Below are 17,132 nucleotides of genomic sequence, written 5' to 3' on the forward strand. Positions count from 1 at the left end.
AATATCAATAACCTCAGATATGCAAATAACACCACCCTTATGGCAGAAAGCAAGGAAGAACTAAAGAACCTCTTGATGAAAGTGAAAGAGGAGAGTGAAAAAGCTGGCTTAAAACTCAACATTCAGAAAACTAAGATCATGGCATCTGTTCCCATCACTTCATGGCAAATAGATGGGGAAACAATGGAAACAGTGACAGGGGCTCTTTTTGGGGCTCCAAAATCACTGCAGATGGTGATTGCAGCCATGAAATTAAGACGCTTACTCCTTGGAAGAAAAGCTATGACCAAGCTAGACAGCATATTAAAAAGCAGAGACACCACTTTGCCAACAAAGGCCTATATAGTCAAAGGTATGGTTTTTCCCTTGTATGGATGTGAGACTTGGACTATAAAGAAAGTTGAATGCAGAGAGTTGATGCTTTTGAACTGTGGCATTGTAGAAGACTCTTGAGGGTCCCTTGGACTGCAAGGAGATCCAACCAGTCAATCATAAAGGAAATCAATCCTGAATATTCATTGGAAAGACTGATGCTGAAGCTGAAACTCCAGTACCCTGGCCATCTGATGTGAAGAACTGATTCATTGGAAAAGACCCTGATGCTGGGAAAGATTGAAGGCAGGAGGAGAAGGGGATGACAGAGGATGAGATGGTTGAATGGCATCACCAACTCGACGGACATGAGTTTGAGTAAGCTCCGGGAGTTGCTGATGGACAGGGTGGCCTGGTGTGCTGCAGTCCATGGGGTCACAACGAGTCGGACACCACTGAGCGACTGAACTGAAGTGAGCTAAACTGAAACAGACTGAGAGGTGGGGACCTGCTCTCAAGACCGGGCTAGGCCGGTCCTCCGCGTCTCGGACCCCTTGCCCTCCCAGGCCACGCCGCACCGTCCCCCTCCCTGGCTCCTGCGCCGCACACATCTGCGCGGGAGTGTCTAGGTAGACCTTGGCCTTTTAATTTCTGTTTCGAAGTGAGGCACCCGATGAGCAGAGGTTTTTATAGTCGTCCGGGCCTCACAGGTTTCTCGGCGACTTGTCCTCGCGTTAAAGCTCATAAACGCCGCTTTCCCGAAGAGGCATGGCGAGCGTTTCCTCTTGCTCGTTCTCTGGGTTCCTGGAGACTCGCTTCTCCCAGGCACTGTAATTCCCGATGACGCAATCCCAAGGGCCTCGAAGGCGGAGCCCCAGGGAAGCCCCTCCGGCCCCTGACCTGGTCCTGCGGCGATCACGGCAAAGCCCGCCCGATCTGGGCTCTGCTCCCTCCCGGCCCCGCCCCACTCGCCCCCTCCCAGCCGGAAGCGTCCACCTCCGCGCTCGCAGCTGAGCTGGCCGCCCAGGCTGGACCTCGCCTCTGCCTCGCGGCAATTCGGGTCAGAATTGTGTCCTTGGGTTCCTAGGACTTGCTCCGCGCCGAAGGCCACGGGGTGCGTGGGTGTTGCCGGGAGCGGCCCCTCTCCCGGTGAAGAGGGGGCGTGCCGGGCCTGGAGGCGGGCTGAGACGCCCCCACTGCAGACCTCAGGGGGCTTTCTCTTAATTGTGCTGAGAAAGGGGTGTCTAGTGTCGAGGCCCCCCCACCCCCGCCACCCACTGGAGACGGAGCTCACCTCCAAGGGCCCAGATTCAAAGCCAAGTGTTAATCCTGATCCATCTCCCCACCCTTGGGGTCTTACCCCCTCCCTTCCTGATGGTGTGGGGTCTCTGTTCTTCCAGGGGCCAAGACCCAGGCTGGGGAGCGTCTGGAGGGGTCACTCACCTCTTAACCGGGACCCTGAGCTGGAAAAACACTGGAAGGAAGAGGCGCTGGCAGTCTGCTCAACTTCTGCCAAGGCCGCCCCCCACCCCCTTCCCGGCGGACTCTCCCAGAGCCTCGCGCTGGACCCTGAAGGCCGCAGCACAGTGTCCCATCCGGCTTGTTCCTAGGTTACCGCTCTCTTGGCTGAGCTCCTGCCCCTACCCGGCCAGGCCACCAGAGGGCACAACTTCCTGCCCCGGCTTGCTGTTCCTTCTGCCTTGGAGCCCTCCCTGCTGAGCTCTGGAGACTTGGGGTGAACGCCCCTTCTCTGGAGTACCAACGGGCTTGGGCTGTGTGTCTGACCCGCGGGTGAGCACTTCCTGCTCCCATTTCACAGATGGAAAAACTGAGGCACAGAGCGAGTTGTGCAAGGACTCCTGAAAGCACTGGATCTGTGACTTGGGCCTTAGTGGGCTGTTCCCACGGTGTGTGCACTGTGTCTCTGGCAGAGGTCACACGAAGGGGGCCTGGCAAGAGGGATGCCCCAGCCCCACCCCAGTACCTTGTCCCTTGATCAGAAGCACAGCACTGATGGCGATCACCTTCGTGAAGGGGAGGATGGGCAGGAACATGAGAGAGGTCCTGGAGAGCCTGTATATCCAGTGCGTCCTCTGGTTGAGGTCAAGCCCTGGAGACCCCGGACCTGGCTGTTCTCTTGCCCTGGGCAGGCCCCCAAGTCTGTCCCCTTCCCTAGATCCCCGTTTGGGGCTGCCTGCCACCCTGCCCTGCCGCACCCCCAACCTGAGCTGGCCCTGGGCTAGGCACTCAGGACCCTTCCTCAGGCGGCCTCCCCGGACAGCCAAGTACCTTGGAACCGGTGCCAGACCCACACCAGGCTCATGGTCAGCCCCAGCTGGAAGGACCAGATCCAGGCCACGACATAGGTCAGCTCCCACAGCTGTGGCTGCCTCTGAAGGAAGCGCCCTCCCCAGACATACAGAACCGTGAGGGACACACAGCCGTGAGGGACACAGCTGCACATCACCTGATTCCCAGGAGCCACATGGGCAGGAGCCGGCAGGAGCCCTGGGTGCGCATGCCTGCGCTCGCAGCACGCGAGGGCGGGTCGGGGCCCTGGGGGATGCTGCCATGGTGACCCAGGCCCCTGGCCTGCTCAGGGTCAGTGGGTCACAGCTTTGGGGAGAGGCCTCGTTGGAGCCCAGGGCCTGTGGCTTGGTCCTTGGTCCCCCCTGAGTGGCCAGGCCAGGGTGGCTGGGGCTCAGGGTATGATCCAGGTTGGTCTACGCGCCCCCCCAGGGTTGCTCGCCTACCTCTGTTTGTGAGGAAGAGGATGACAAACAGAAGGATGCCCAGACTCCAGAGCCCTGCGCAGGCCCCGATGGCAAAGCCAGCACCCACCTGCACAGGCTGGTTCAGAGACACCCCTGAAAGACAGTCAGGAGGGGCGTCCCCTGTTTGAGTCTGGACACATGATCTAGAGACAAGTCCATCTACAACCCAAAGGCGCCCTCCTAGGAGAGGCCCAGGCAGCTGCCTGGGGTGACCTGGGGTACCTGGGTCCATAGCCCTCGCTGGGAGTGGGAGAGGAGAGCCCAGCCTGGAGTCCCAGGTGCTGGGGAGCACAGCAGGTCCTCCTGCTGCAGGCTCAGGCTGCTCTGGGGACAGGATGGGCGGTGGGCTCCAGCGTAATGCAGATGGGGACGCAGCTGATATCTACTCAGACTTGGACACTGAGGGGCAGCAAGGGTGGGGCGCACATGGACTGTGACACACAGGACGGGTGGGGCCCACATGGACTGTGACACTCTGCGGTCCGGGAGGCAGGCTCCCTGAGTGAGTCTGGTCTCCAGGGTGTTAAGGAGGCTGGAGACCATGAAGCAGGAACTTCAGGCCAAATCATCTCGACCTGGGGTTTTGACCTGCCACGTGCTCACTCCCCCCAACTGTGGGTTTCCTGGATGAGGCCCCCCAAACCACATGTGATTTCCCCATGGGTCAGCTAAAAGTTCAATGCACGGTCCACTTTTTCTTGAATGCATAATAAATACCCTAAATCAATAATGCATTCAGAACAAACCTGAAGGCATGCAATAAAACTGTCAACTGACACTTGATGAGAAAATAAAAACTTCTTGACAAAATTTATATCTGCAAGGATATTTAAACAAGAGGAAAATGGACTGGGTGTAAATAATGGCCGCAAGAGAAAACACATAATAGCAGATTTGAAAAGAGCAAGTGGATGAGTCAAATGACCACTGAAAAACTGATGTAATAATTAAGTGAATGTAATGAAGTTCACGCTGCAGAATTCTTTTTTGCTGAAATTCACTCATTTGGGGCTGCTTCTGCTTAATGGCCATGTTCTCGGTGGGAGAATGGCAGGGCTGAGACTGCCTTTGACTGCGGGTTCTGGGGAGGCGGCAGGGAGAAGAGGGGCTGGCCTGCCGACCAGTGGCCAGCGGTGCCCACTGCCCTCCGCAGCTGTGTGGGACTGCTCCACGCCCCACCCCTGGTCCTGCCTCGTTGATGAGTTTACGAGGCTCCTGCTGTCCACTTGCTCTTCCTGCTGCCCACCGGTGGGGAGTGCCTAGCTATGCCTCATGGCCCCGCTCCCCACCTCAGACCCTCCGAAGTGAGTCTCACTCTCATCCCTTTCAGCCTGTCCAAGTGGTTGTCAAGCCCTTCTTTTCCTGCTCTTCTCTGTCCTTGTAGGCATAGAGCTTTTCACTTTGTTTATTATTGATTATATCTGGGGAATATTCCCACTCATTCAGTGAATTTTCCATTTCATCTAAGTTATCAAGTATCTTGTGGGAGGTTGTTGACAATAAATCCTTATTTTCTGGTCAATGCTTGAAGGATTTGGTAGGAATATAGTCTTTCACTCCTGATACTAGTACTCTTTTAGTTCTTCAATAGCATCTTTATTTTCTATGGTCTGTATCAGTTTTCTTGATTATAAGATGTCAATAATATGAAACCATTTTTAATGTAATAGAACATTTAATTGCATCCATTTCCCATCAATGCCCAAGTCATTTAATGATTTATGTCAGCTATTTCCATTGGCAGGGGCTTTTCCACTAAAGGCCCTTGTGGTTTCCCGAGACCATGTTTCTCACCAGATTCTGTTCATTTCCAGTCTGAAGCGTCACCGTGTCTGTTTGGCAGCCCTGAACTTGCTCTTCTAATTTTTTAACACTGAGTTCTGCTTTAACCACAGTCAGTTTCTCATTTGTAACCTGTTCTATATGCTTTCTATGTGTGTTATTCAATCAGTCATGTCCAATTCTTTGTGACCCAATAGACTGTAGCCTGCCAGGCTCTTCTCCTCTGTCCATGGGATTCTCCAAGCAAGAATACTGGAGTGGGTTGCCATTTTCTTCTCCAGGGGATCTTCCTGACCCAGGAATTGTACCTGAGTCTCCTGCACTGCAGGCAGATTCTTTACCATTTGAGCCTCCAGGGAAACCCATGTTTTCTATATGCTGCACTTTTAGGGATTGGTTCAAGAACTCTAGATTGGCTTTTCCCCCCCTTGTGTACATTAATGATGTCATTGCTTTTTCTTCTGGCTTGAATTTTTTTTCTGATAAAAACTCTACAGTAATGCTTATTTTTTTGTTCCTCTGCATGTAAATCTCTTTGGTTATTTTAAAAATTGTTTCTTTATCACTGCTTGTCATCAACTTAGTTATGAATTCTTTGTGTTTTTCCTAGTCGGGCTTCATTTAATTTCCTGAATCTGTGAATATATCATTTTTTCTTTAAATTTGCAAAACTTTCGGCCATTACTTTCTCAAACATAGTTATTGCACGCCCCTTTTGGTTGACACTATCCCACAAGTCATTACTCTTTTTTTTCCCCCCTCTGTGGTTTCAGTTTGGGTAGCTTTTATTGCTGTATCTTTGAAATCACTGATCATTTTTTTCTACTATATTCGTGTTTTCTCTATGTCCAGGAGCATATTTATAATAGCTTTTTGAAGTGCATCCGTACTCAGTCATGTCCAACTCTTTTCTGACCCCGTGGACTGTAGCCTGACAGACTCCTCTGTCCATGGAATTCTCCAAGCAAGAATACTGGAGTGGTTGCCATTCCTTTTTCCAGGGGATCTCCCCAAACCAGGGATTGAACCCAGATCTCCTGCATTACAGGCAGATTCTTTACCCACTGAGCCACCAGGGAAGCCCTTCTGTGTTTATAGAGTTACATATTCTGAGTATTTCCTTTAAGTGGAAATCATTAAATATGTGACTTTTTGTATCTGATTTATTTCACTTAGCACCGTGTTTCCACATTGTAGCATATACCATTACTTAAATCCTTTTTATGGGTGAATTATATTCCATTGTCTGTATAGATGTCATTTTCTTTATCCATTCATCAGTTGATGGATATTTGGGTTGTTTCTACCTTTTGGCTTTTGTGACTAGGCTGTTGCAAAAACTCATGTACAAGTATTTGTTTGAATATCTGTTTTCAATTATTTTGGATATATACTCAGAGGTTTCTCAGGTGGTGCAATGGTAAAGAATCTGCCTGCCAATGCAGGAGATGCAAGAAATGTGGGTTCGATCCCTGGGTCAGGAAGATCCCCTGCAGTAGGAAACAGCAACCCACTCTAGTATTCTTGCCTGGAAAATTCCATGGATAGAGGAGCCTGGCAGGCTAAGAATTGGACGACTGATCAACTGCACACACACACTTATACCCAGAAGTGGAACTGCTGGATCATATGGGAATTCTATCTTTTTTTGGGGGGGGGGGCGGAATTCTATCTTTAACTTACTGAGGAATTGCCAGTTTCCACAGTAGCTGCACTGTTTTATATCCCACCAGCACCTTCTGAGAGTTCTGGTTTTTCTCCATCCTTGCCAAGACTTCTTCTGTTTCATTTTGCAGTCAGCCTAGTGGGCAAGTGTGACCCCACGTGTCATGACTGAGTCTCCCTGATAGTTAACAATGTTGAGCATCTTTCCCTGTGGTGCTGGCCATTGGTACATCTTCTTTGAAGGTGGGTCTATTCAAGTCTTTGTCCATAGTTTTCTGGTTTGGTTTTGTTTAAATTTTATTTATCTGTCTTTGACTGTGCTGAGTCTTCATTGCTGCATGAGGGCTTTCTCTGGTTGCAGAGAGCAGGGGCTACTCTCTAGCTGCAGTGTACTGGCTTCTCGCTGTGGCGACTTCTTTTGTTGTGGAGCACTTCACTAGTTGCAGTTCCTGGGCTCTCTGAGCTCAGGCTCACTAGTTGTAGCACTCAGACTTGGTTGCTCCAAGGCATGTGGGATCTTCCCAGACCAGGGATGAAACCCATGTCTCCTGCATTTGCAAGCAGATTCTTTACCATTGAGCCACCAGGGAAGCTCCTGTCCATAATTTTAATTGGGTAAGTCTAGTAACTATTTATTGGGTGCTGGATATTGTGAATTTTACACTACTGAGTATTGTTTTGTTCCTGTTTCCCTTTAAAGAGTGTGGACATCCTTGGCAGCCTGTTACACTAAACAGCCTGTATCATCTTGCTCTCTTTGAGGCTTTCTCTCCACACTCATGATGGGTGCAGAATAACCTTTAGTTGAGAGCTAGTTCAGTCGCCTCACTGAGGCCATGACCCGCCTGGGGTTTCTCCTGAATGTTCTGATGTCCACCCTGGCTGCTCAGCATTAAAGATGTCCTCTGCCTATATGAAATCTGGACTGTTCAGCTCCTCCCGCACCCCACCCCCTCTTGTTCTGTGCTTGGACTTGCCGGGGTCCAACCCCAGCAGGATTCAGGGGGTACCCTTAGGATGAACGGTGTCGGCGAGAGAAGACACGTGAGACCAGCCTTGATAGGGCCAAGTCTGCGAGGGGGAGAGAGAGAAAGAGAGGGAGAGAGAGAGAGAGAGAGACCAGACGGGGGGTGCAGAGTCTGGCAGAGTCTGGCCATGCTTTATTTTTCACCGTGACTTTTATACCCTAAATTAGTACATTTCTAAGGGGAAGATAGTTTAACATCACATCACCTTGTTCTTCACGAAACCAGGGTGTTTTCTGCATACTTCTTTGTTTATGAGGGTCTTGTACCTTATCTTCTGGCCTTGGGGCCTATTAACATTTTATGCAAGTCAGGTGAAAGTAAACCTATTTTCTGTTTCTATGGTGACCTTAACTGAAAGGTAGCAGTCTCATAGGGCAACAGTACAGAGTAGAAGTATAACCTTGTTAACACAAAAATTAACCCTTCTGCAGAAGTTGTCAGTTGCGTTTATCTAAGAAGTTTACCCCAGACTGACTCTGCGACTTTGGTGAGGCAGCCTCTGCCTAGCACTCCTGGCTGACAATTAACAACCACCTCATTGTTACCACACTAGGGCTAAGCTCTTATTTCTCTAGATCTTTAACTATATTAACAATAGTTTCTATAACACAACCTTAGCACATTAAAAGCAAAAACACAGCAAGCAAATGTTAACCCAATAGCTACTTTTAGAATAATTTGTGTTTTCTAATAGGGCTTCCTCACCCCCTGAAGGGCTCTATGTCTGTTAGGGCCTTTATATAATCAGGTTCTTTATGTTATTTTATGATTAGGGTATTATAAGCAATCACGCATATTAGTACCAAGGGCATAAATGCATTTGCCAAACAAATTAAAATACCAGCAAAGGAGTTTAAATTAAAACACTCCTTTCACCCTGGACAATCTCATAAAATACCACCACCTGGGAAACTTATTGATTAAAGTTCTAAATTGATTATTTGGAAAGAGATCGGGGAAGGCCTTCTGCCTGTGTCACAGAAATTAGGGAGTAGTCTATTGAGGCAGGCATCAGAAAGACAGATATCATCTTTAAGGTGAGCACCGGGGGCAGCTTTTCAAAATCCCTGAAAACCTGATCCGCCTTGCCTGTCAGGTTTTCTCCCTCATGACCTTGTCATGGGTGGGATCTCGTGTGTTGGCTCCAGGCATGGACTCTCGGAAATTTCTCCATCTTTGCCCTGACGTGGTGCTCAGCAAGAGAACTAAGAGGCCCTCGTTGGGTCTGATTTGCTGAGAGCACAGTCCTGTGGCACTGGTTGTCCATTGTTTGCAGTCACGAGGTTCACATACTTGTTGTCCAGTTTCCTAGCTCTTCACTGATGAAGGGCATGGATAGTCCAGTCACTTCCTCACAACCAGAATAAAAGTCTCTCATCTCTTTTTTGTTTCTTTTTCTCATGTTTATCCCCTCCCCCTCCAACTTTATATTGAGATACAACTGAAGTATAATAAACTGCGCATATTTGAAGTGTACAGTTTCAACTGTTTTGACATATGTGTTAAATGTCTGAAACCATCACCAGGCTTGAACATTTCTATCACCTCCTAACGTTTTCTTGTACCACTTGCAATGCATCTCTCCCTCCACTCTACCACAAGGCTATCAGTGATCTGTAGTTGGCCTTTTCTAGAATTTCATACAGATGGCACCATACAGTACTCTTTGAGAGAAGATCTGGCTCCTTTAATCAGCATAATGATTTTGAGCTTCATCCATGTTGTGTGTATCAGTAGTTGTCCTTTTGTTTTTCTGAGTAATATTCCACTGTGTGGTTATACCACGTTTTGTTTATCTATTCCTGTTTCAAATGTTGGCAGCAACATTCGAGTTGTTTACAGTTTGGGGCTGTTACAAATAAAGCTATGTACGTGGGTGTGTAACTCGACGCATGTTTTCATTTCTCTTGGGTGACTACCACCGGAAGATGTCCGGGTCACGCTAAATTTAAGTTAAACTTTTTAAGAAACGACCAAATATTTTCCCAAAGTGGCTGTAGCGTTGTACACGTTGGGGATGACACGGCCCCTGCTCCCAAATACCTCTGGAGAGGAGGGCTGAGAGTGACACGTTACCCTTCGGTACCGCCTTAGCAAGCCCGGAAGAAGGCAGGGAGGGAGGCCCGGCCGTGGGCACCGCACGTGCAAAGGCCCGGGGTGGGCAGAAGGCTCCTTGGGCGCAGGTGCGGCGGGGGTGGGGAGGGGAGGGCAAGGAGGGGACCTTCTCCGGCTCGGCCGGGCGGAGGGCGGGGCTGCCGGGAGGGGCTCCTCGGAGGCCCCGGATGGGGCGGGATTTGGGCGGCAGACGGCGATCCGTCGGTTCCCAAGGCAACCGGGTTCAACAGTTGGAGCCACACGGTTGTCTGGAGGCTTCCTGGTTCCCATTTGCCAACATGTGCGCCGCCGAGGTGGACCGCCACGTTGCCCAGCGATACCTGCTCAAGCGGCGGCTCGGGAAGGGGGTGAGCTCTAGAGGCGCCCGGGTGTCCGCGGAACCTGCAGGACGTGGGTAGGGCCAGTCAGAGGACTGTGGCCGTCCACGCTACAGGGACTCCTGCGCTGGGGTCCTGCCTCCTCCATGAGCTGCAGGTGTGCCCCCATTTCCCACAACAGGGCGCCCTACTCTCAGGGAACTTGTCCCCTGGCTCTGGGAGGCGGCTGAGAGCCGGGCCCCCCAAGGTCTCAGGTCTGAACCAGAGCCCCCTGGCTCCCGCTGTCCCCACCACCGCCTCAGGCTCCCGGCTGCCTCTCCCGGTGTCCACAGTGTGACACAGGCGCTGAGGGGGGCAGACCCCTGCCCAGGAAGGGCCTGAGCCAGTGAGCGGGGTGGGCGTGGCTGCTGGTCAGAGTCCCTGAGACCCCGAGTGTGTTTGTGACTGTGGGCGTGGGAGAGCAGGTCGGACTGTGTGAGAGTACATGTGTCACGGTGGGTCACGGGGTGTGTGCAAGTGTGAGACGAAGAGCAGAGAGAGTTGCCCATAGTGCGAGCAGTCATGCAGAAGCCCTGGGGCAAGGACATGCTGGGCTGCTGGGAAGGAGCAGAGCTGATGTAACTGGACAGGAGACTAGGAGGACGGTCTGGGAACGTGGAGATTTGGGGAACTGCTGCCCTGCAAGGACTTCAGCTCCTGCTGTGAGTGACACGGGGAGAGGAGCAGCCTTTGGTACCACTTTACAAGGCCAGGCTGCCCGCTCTGCTGAGGATGCCCTGTGGGAGTGGGTCGGGGAGAGAATTTAAGAGATCAGGGCAGTGATAGGGCTGGAGGTGGGAGAGGCTCAGACCAGGTTGGAGGGACAGAGGGGAGAGGAAGTCTTCAGATTCTGATGAATTCTGAAGTTGGAGCCAACAGGACCTACGGACAGGCTGGATGGGGTACACGAGCGTGGGATCAGGGTGCCTGCAAGGGTGAAAGTCTGTCAGAGAAGGGACCCACCCAGGAACTCCCTCCCATTCCACAGTCAGGACCTGCCACACCACATCCCCCTGGGGCCTCCCCAGAGGCCCCCTCTCTTGCCTCTAACCCCGGTTGCTTCCAACAGCCTCCTCTGGAGGCCTGCAGCTTTGGGGGCTTCTCCTCTCTGGAAGCAGAGTGGGAAGGAGGAGGCTCGTGTCTGCAGGAGGCAGTCTGGTGGAGCTCTGTGCCCAGCAGGCTGACCACTGTCCTCCTCAGGCCTATGGCATCGTGTGGAAGGCGGTGGATCGGAGGACTGGCGAGGTCGTGGCCATCAAGAAAATCTTTGATGCCTTCAAGGATAAGACGGATGCCCAGGTAAGTGAGTGGGGAAGCGAGCGGTGTGGGAAAGGATGAGGCAGGGCTGTGGGGTGGCCCCCTGCTGCCTTGTGTCAGAAAGTATAACTGGAAATACAATCACAGCAGGTTTCTGCATTTCTCAGAGCACCTCCCCCTGCAAACCCAGGATCCAGGAGGTGTGCGGGCACTGAGCTTCTGTCCCTTCACATCCTCTCTAGACAGGGGCTTCCTTTTTGCTCCACACACACACTTGTGTTTCTGTCTCCTTCCAGAGGACGTTCCGGGAAATCATGCTTCTCCAGGTGAGTGGCCAGGCCGTCTACCTGCTGCTTCTGGTGCTGTTTCTCCAAAGAAAGGGAAGCCTGGCCCCTGGCCCCCAGGGCACAGCCCCCTGCTCTTTCCCCAGGAATTTGGTGACCATCCTAACATTGTCCGCCTCCTGGATGTGATTCCGGCAGAGAACGACAGGGACATTTACCTGGTGTTTGAGTCTATGGGTGAGTGAGGCCTCCCTCAGACCCCAGTCCCACTTTGTCCAGGCCCAGGACCACCCCCGCCCACCCACATCCCAGTGTTTCCTGCAGTGGCTAGTGCGCTCAGCAAGGGCAGAGTCCCTTGGAGCTGGAGAGTGTCAGCCCCCAAGGCCTGGTGGCGAATACCTTGACCCCTGCCTTTGCGAGGTTTTGCAGCTACGTGTCCTTTTTTCCTGCTCATTTGATGAAACAAAGGCATCATGAAATAAAGAATAAAAACAATTCCACAAACTTTGTTTGCTGTGCTGACAAAGACAGTAGGCAGGCTTGAGAGGCGGGCAGGGGCTCCCGGGCAGCGCTTGTGCCCAGCACGTGCTGGCGAGGCCCGGGTCTGTGCGGGCTGAGGAGCCCCTGTGGGGGTGCAGAGCGGGCCCGCCTGGCCCACCCTCCCCAGGCCCGCCAGACTGACCCGCAAGCCCCCCCAGACACCGACCTGAATGCCGTCATCTGCAAGGGCACGCTGCTGAAGGACACCCACAAGCGCTACATCTTCTACCAGCTGCTGAGGGCCACCAAGTTCATTCACTCAGGGCGAGTCATCCACCGGGACCAGAAGGTACCACCCACGCCCGTCTACTGAGCTCCACAACCTGGCCGGCAGCCCAGTGGTGCACTGGGTCCTCGAGCCCCAGCCTGGTCAGCCCGCAGCCTGCCTCTTTGCCCCTAGCCATCCAATGTTCTCCTGGATGCCAGCTGTTTGGTGAAGCTCTGTGACTTTGGCCTGGCTCGCCCCCTCAGCGGCCTCCCTGAGGTGCCCGAGGGCCACGCCCTGACGGAGTATGTGGCCACGAGATGGTACCGGGCTCCAGAGGTGTTGCTGTCTTCCAGCTGGTAACAGCGAGCGACCTGCCCTCATCCCACCCCACCTCCCCCTGCAAGGTCTGGGCCCCTGCGCCCCCGCGCCCCCCTGCCCAGCCAGGGCCCTTGGCCTTCTTGCCCCTAGAGTCCCAGACCCCACTTGAAGTTCTTCCTCCCACCTGCGCCTCGGCCTCTGGGGTCCCCCCTCCAGCTCCACCCCCCTCCCCTCACCAGGTACACCCCCGGGGTGGACATGTGGAGCCTGGGTTGCATTCTGGGGGAGATGCTGCAGGGGCGGCCCTTGTTCCCTGGCACGTCCACCCTCCACCAGCTGGAGCTCATCCTGGAGGCCATCCCGCCACCGTCCAAGGAGGGTGAGCGTGTGGGTAGGCGGCTGCTGGCACACAGCTGTGGGGGGACGGCGCCTCGTGGACCGGGACTGCATGGGAGGACAGTGGGGAGGGGATGGGGCTGGGAATGGCAGGGAGGTGGAATGAGCAGGGTCCAGAGGCCTTGGCAAGCCTGGAGGGGGCAAGCTGTGCAGGGTGGGCCCAGGGAAGGGCTGCTGGGGCTTCTGCCAGGGACACGGGGCCCACGAGGGCCAGGCAGTGCCCATCGAGCATCCACCCGGGGCGGGACAGCAGCACGAGCTCTGTGGAGGGGCGACAGTCAGTGTGCCGCCAGGGGCCGGGCGGGGCGCAGCAGAGAGACAGGTGGAGGCAGCTGGAGGGGCAGCCCGCAGCGGCCCTTCCTCCCTGGGGGTGGCAGTGTGGAGGGCAGCGTTGGGGAGCCCTGTTCTCTCCCCAGTCTGCTCTGGTGGAGAGGGCAAGGCGCTCCCCATGGAGGTGGGGGGTACATGTGTGCACATGAGAGCACGTGGCACGTGGAGAAGGTAGGTGTGTAAGGACAGGCGCACATGTGGGTGCATTAGTGGTGGTGCACGACCTGGTTTTCGGGCTTTGAGCCCCGCCAGAGAGCTGAGACCCTGCAGAGGAGGTTGCGCCACAGGCCAGAAGCAGTGGCCGCCCACCTCCCTGTGCTGCCAGGCCGCCCACCTTCCTGACTCCTGAGCACCCTGCCTTCTGCCCTCACTCCCAGACCTCCTGGCACTTGGCTCTGGTTGCAACATCTCAGTTCTGCAGCACCTGGGGTCCCGGTGAGTGCGAGGGCTTCAGGGGGCCCCAGTGTGCTCCCTGCAGCCTTCAGGGCCAGCGAGTGTCAGCTTCGTGAGCCCTGCCCTCCTGACCACAGTCCTGAACCGGGAAACTGTTAGTCAGCCTGAAATGAGGAGACCCCAGGGTGGGCCCCGCTGGCGCTGGGAGAGCGGCAGGAACCACCCCAGGCATCAGAGAGCAGGGGTCTGACGACCTTCCCTGGCGCCCGAAGGTGATGCAGGGGGCAGGAAACCAGGGGATGGGTGGAAGTTGAAACCCTAGCAAGGGGCACAGATGTGGACATGGGGCTTGGGGGCCAGACCCTGGAGGCCCTGACGAGCCAGCCTCCCACAGGCCCAGGCAGACACTGGATGCCCTCCTGCCCCCCGATACCCCTCCAGACGCCCTGGACCTCCTCTCGCGACTCCTGGTGTTTGCCCCGCACAAGCGGCTCAGCGCAGCCCAGGCCCTGCAGCACCCCTACGTGCAGAGGTAGCGGCTGGGGGTGGCGGTGGGCTGCAAAGCTCGGAGGGGCTCTCCCGAGGCAGCCCGGCCCCGCTGCCCCAGCACCCGCCTGGCTGGCTCCCTGCAGGTTCCACTGCCCGGCCCGTGAGTGGACGCTGGGGGGTGCCGTGCGGCTCCCGGTGCAGGAAGGAGCCCAGCTCTCAGCCGCCGAGTATCGCCGCCGCCTCTATAAGGTGCTCCGAGACGCCACCCCCGTCCCTCGGGCCCCGAGGCCTCCTCTGCGCAGCGCCCCCGCCCCCACTCCAGCGCCCTCTGAGCGCCCCTCCGCTCTCGCAGATGATCTTGGAGCGCAGAGGCCACGGCCGCCTCCGGAAGGAGACGGGTCTGGGGGGCAGCCCCCCAACCCCCGAGCCGGAGGCCCAGCTGCCCTCGGGCTCGCCTGCGTGGAACCCCGGACGCCGGCCTCGGAGTAACCCCGGCCACGGGCCCGTGCACGGTGCGTGGTCTGACGGCCGATGTGTGGGGCCACCAACCTCCAGCAGCGCCGGACTCCTGACCCCGGGGTTTGGTCTCCCGACCCCACAGACGCCCCCGGCGGAGCCCAGGACCCTCCCAGGCAGAACTCAGACCCCCTGCACCAGCCTCCGCCCCCAGGAGGTCCTGGGAGAGGGGCGAGGCCCGGCGGGGCGACGTCATCCTCGTGGGTAGGTCGTGGTGGGGGCGCGGCAGGACCGCTCCACTGCTCCTTTACGAGGGCGCCGGTGACGCTGCCACTCGCCCCTTCCCAGGTGAAGCCCAGCGCGAGGGAGGCGGCGCCCTCGTTGACCTCGCAGGCCGCCGCCCAGGTGGCCGTCCGGGCCCTGATCCGGAGTGACCGGAACCCGGGCCGCGGTGCGACCGCGCCCGGCGCGCCACGGGTGAGTCCGCGCGCCCCGCGCCCCGCCCCCCCTCCCCCCCACTTCCCCTCCGCCGGCCGCTCCCCGCGCAGGGCGCTCCTCCACCGTCCTCGATCCTCATCTGTGTGCAGGTTCCTCCTCGACCTCCCGGGGCGGCCCGGCCCGGTCGGAGAATGTTCGGTGCCTCCGCAGCGCAGGGGGCCCAGGGGGCCACGCGGGCCGCGCTGGGGGGCTATTCCCAAGCCTACGGGACCGTCTGCCTCTCGGCGCTGGGCTGCCTGCCCCTCCTCCAGGGACCTCGCGCCTGAGCCGCCCTGCGGGTCTTCAAGAGGACCTCCCCGGTGCCCAGCCCCGCCCCAGTCCCTAGGTTGCCCCTCCTCCGGCAGGTTCCTGGGCCCAAGCCCCCGGTGCTCTCCTCCTACCTTTTCCCCAACGCACCCTCTCCTGGCCACATTTAAGCCCCAGGCCGCCGAGGTTCACACCCAACCTCCATCACTTCCTCTAATAAAGTTCTATCTGTCCCCCACCCGCCTGCCCATCTGTCACCCTCAGCCAGGGTCTGCCAGCGAGGCTGCACCAAACCTTTTCCCTTCTGGAGGACAGAGCCCTTGAGAGGCCTCCAGGCTGCCATATGCTGTCACCTGGGCTCCGGTCTGCTCAGTGTCCAGCGCTTTCTATCTTAAGGCTGCCTGGGGGTTGCCTTGGGGTCACCTCTGTCCACAGCATCCAGGGCCTGCCTGGTGCCTGAGCACCTCAGGTCCCAGCTGGGGGTGCTGCAGGAGCGAGGTGGTCCCCACGGTGGTCCTGCCGGGGAGGGTCTTGTTCAGTGCATGTTGCCGGGCTGCAAGCCACTGTGTGACCACACTTGTGGCCCTGGGCCACAGCAGGAAAGGGGAGAACATGGGACACTGCCCCTGACTGCAGTCAGTCACGCCCCACCAACATGGTGACAGGCGCTCAGTCTGTCTCCAGACCTTGGCTGGGGAAGAGAAGAGCAGCTGTGAATGTCTTGTGGGGCTCAAGGCTTCCTCCCCTGGTATTACCAGGCAAAGTGCCCAGTGTGAGCCCAGACTGGGGGTGTGGGACTGAGGAGTGGGAGGGTCCCAGCCAGCGCTGAGGTATCTCCTGGTTCCATGCACACCTCATACTGTCCCCACCCTGGGCAGTGGTCAGGACACAGGGAGGCCACTTTCCGGTGCCTGGTTGGAGGTGTTCCTGGCCCAAGGGCTTTTCAGCCAGGAGCAGGTGGCTCCACCCTACTGTGGAAGACATCAGCTGCTGCAGGGGAGGGCAAGGTATGGATCCAGGAGAGCTGGGCAGGGGGTGACCCAGACCTGGCAGCTACTCAGAAGGCAGAACAGGGCTTGGGGAAGGCCAGGGAGGGGCCCTGGTTCTGGCTTGGAGGTGAGCCAGTCATGAGATGGGGCTGCCTAAAGGGGCAGCTTTTTGCATTTTTAGAGCCTGAGGTATAGCTCAAGCAATGAATATGGGGGACCCATAGGGCTGCAGAATGAATGCCACTGCCCAGAAAGGGGCAGGGCACCCAAGAAGTCCAGCCCTGAGTGCAGAGGTGGTGCTGCAAGACTGGAGGGTCTGGGAGGCCCAGGCAACTAGACAAATGGCTGCTTGGCATCCTGGCCAAGGGCAGCCCCAGGTTGATGGGAACTTCCAGAAGAGGCTAGGAAGTGTCTGCTGGGCTTGGCAACCAGGGGTTTGCCAATGGGCTGTGCCTACACAGAGGGCTGAAGTGAGGTCTGTCACGGAAAGTGGCTGAGAGGTGGAAGGGGTTTATGGTGGTTAGAAGATGCGGGTAGAGGTGGTGGCAGTATAGATGGGGAGGGGTCTCTAGTCCACCCCACAGGGATGGATGGTGGTGTCCAGAGAGAAAGCTGAGATATTAATAGGGCTAAAGGCTGCAATTATAACTGGGTGATGTTATGTATATGTATTTGGGAACATGACAGAATATTTCG

General features: G+C 56.1%; 1 protein-coding gene and 1 long non-coding RNA gene across 5 annotated transcripts; both read left to right on the plus strand.

Annotated features, from left to right (window-relative positions):
- Nucleotides 1-1,330: 1,330 nt before the first annotated feature.
- LOC122451476 lies at nt 1,331-1,933 on the plus strand. The gene is made up of 2 exons (XR_006272417.1): nt 1,331-1,426; nt 1,713-1,933. It is a non-coding gene; the product is annotated as an uncharacterized LOC122451476 (long non-coding RNA).
- Nucleotides 1,934-9,802: 7,869 nt separating this feature from the next.
- On the plus strand, nt 9,803-15,685 carry MAPK15 (mitogen-activated protein kinase 15). 4 transcript variants are annotated; one of them, XM_043484332.1, is made up of 14 exons: nt 9,805-10,023; nt 11,233-11,331; nt 11,586-11,615; nt 11,720-11,810; nt 12,272-12,402; nt 12,514-12,677; nt 12,879-13,018; nt 13,743-13,800; nt 14,153-14,290; nt 14,391-14,496; nt 14,600-14,759; nt 14,849-14,967; nt 15,052-15,180; nt 15,291-15,685. In XM_043484332.1, the coding sequence occupies exons 1-14, from the start codon at nt 9,844-9,846 to the stop codon at nt 15,465-15,467; spliced, it is 1,722 nt and encodes a 573-aa protein (XP_043340267.1). In that variant the 5' UTR covers nt 9,805-9,843; the 3' UTR covers nt 15,468-15,685. The 4 variants fall into 4 exon arrangements, with proteins under 4 accessions (XP_043340268.1, XP_043340266.1, XP_043340267.1 ...); XM_043484333.1 differs by lacking the exon at nt 13,743-13,800 and having other exon boundaries at nt 9,803-10,023; nt 14,366-14,496; XM_043484331.1 differs by lacking the exon at nt 13,743-13,800 and having other exon boundaries at nt 9,803-10,023; nt 14,153-14,496.
- The last annotated feature ends 1,447 nt before the right edge of the window (nt 15,686-17,132 follow it).

This window comes from Cervus canadensis, chromosome 12, assembly GCF_019320065.1.
Source record: "Cervus canadensis isolate Bull #8, Minnesota chromosome 12, ASM1932006v1, whole genome shotgun sequence".
Taxonomy (NCBI): domain Eukaryota; kingdom Metazoa; phylum Chordata; class Mammalia; order Artiodactyla; family Cervidae; genus Cervus; species Cervus canadensis.

Bases quoted from the DNA above. Each gene is read 5' to 3' on its own strand.
- MAPK15 (XM_043484331.1), top strand. From the start codon at position 9,844: ATGGGGCGGGATTTGGGCGGCAGACGGCGATCCGTCGGTTCCCAAGGC. The intron at 11,332-11,585 runs GTAAGTGAGTGG...GTCTCCTTCCAG, and splicing joins AGGATAAGACGGATGCCCAG to AGGACGTTCCGGGAAATCAT. The intron at 12,403-12,513 runs GTACCACCCACG...CTTTGCCCCTAG, and splicing joins TCATCCACCGGGACCAGAAG to CCATCCAATGTTCTCCTGGA.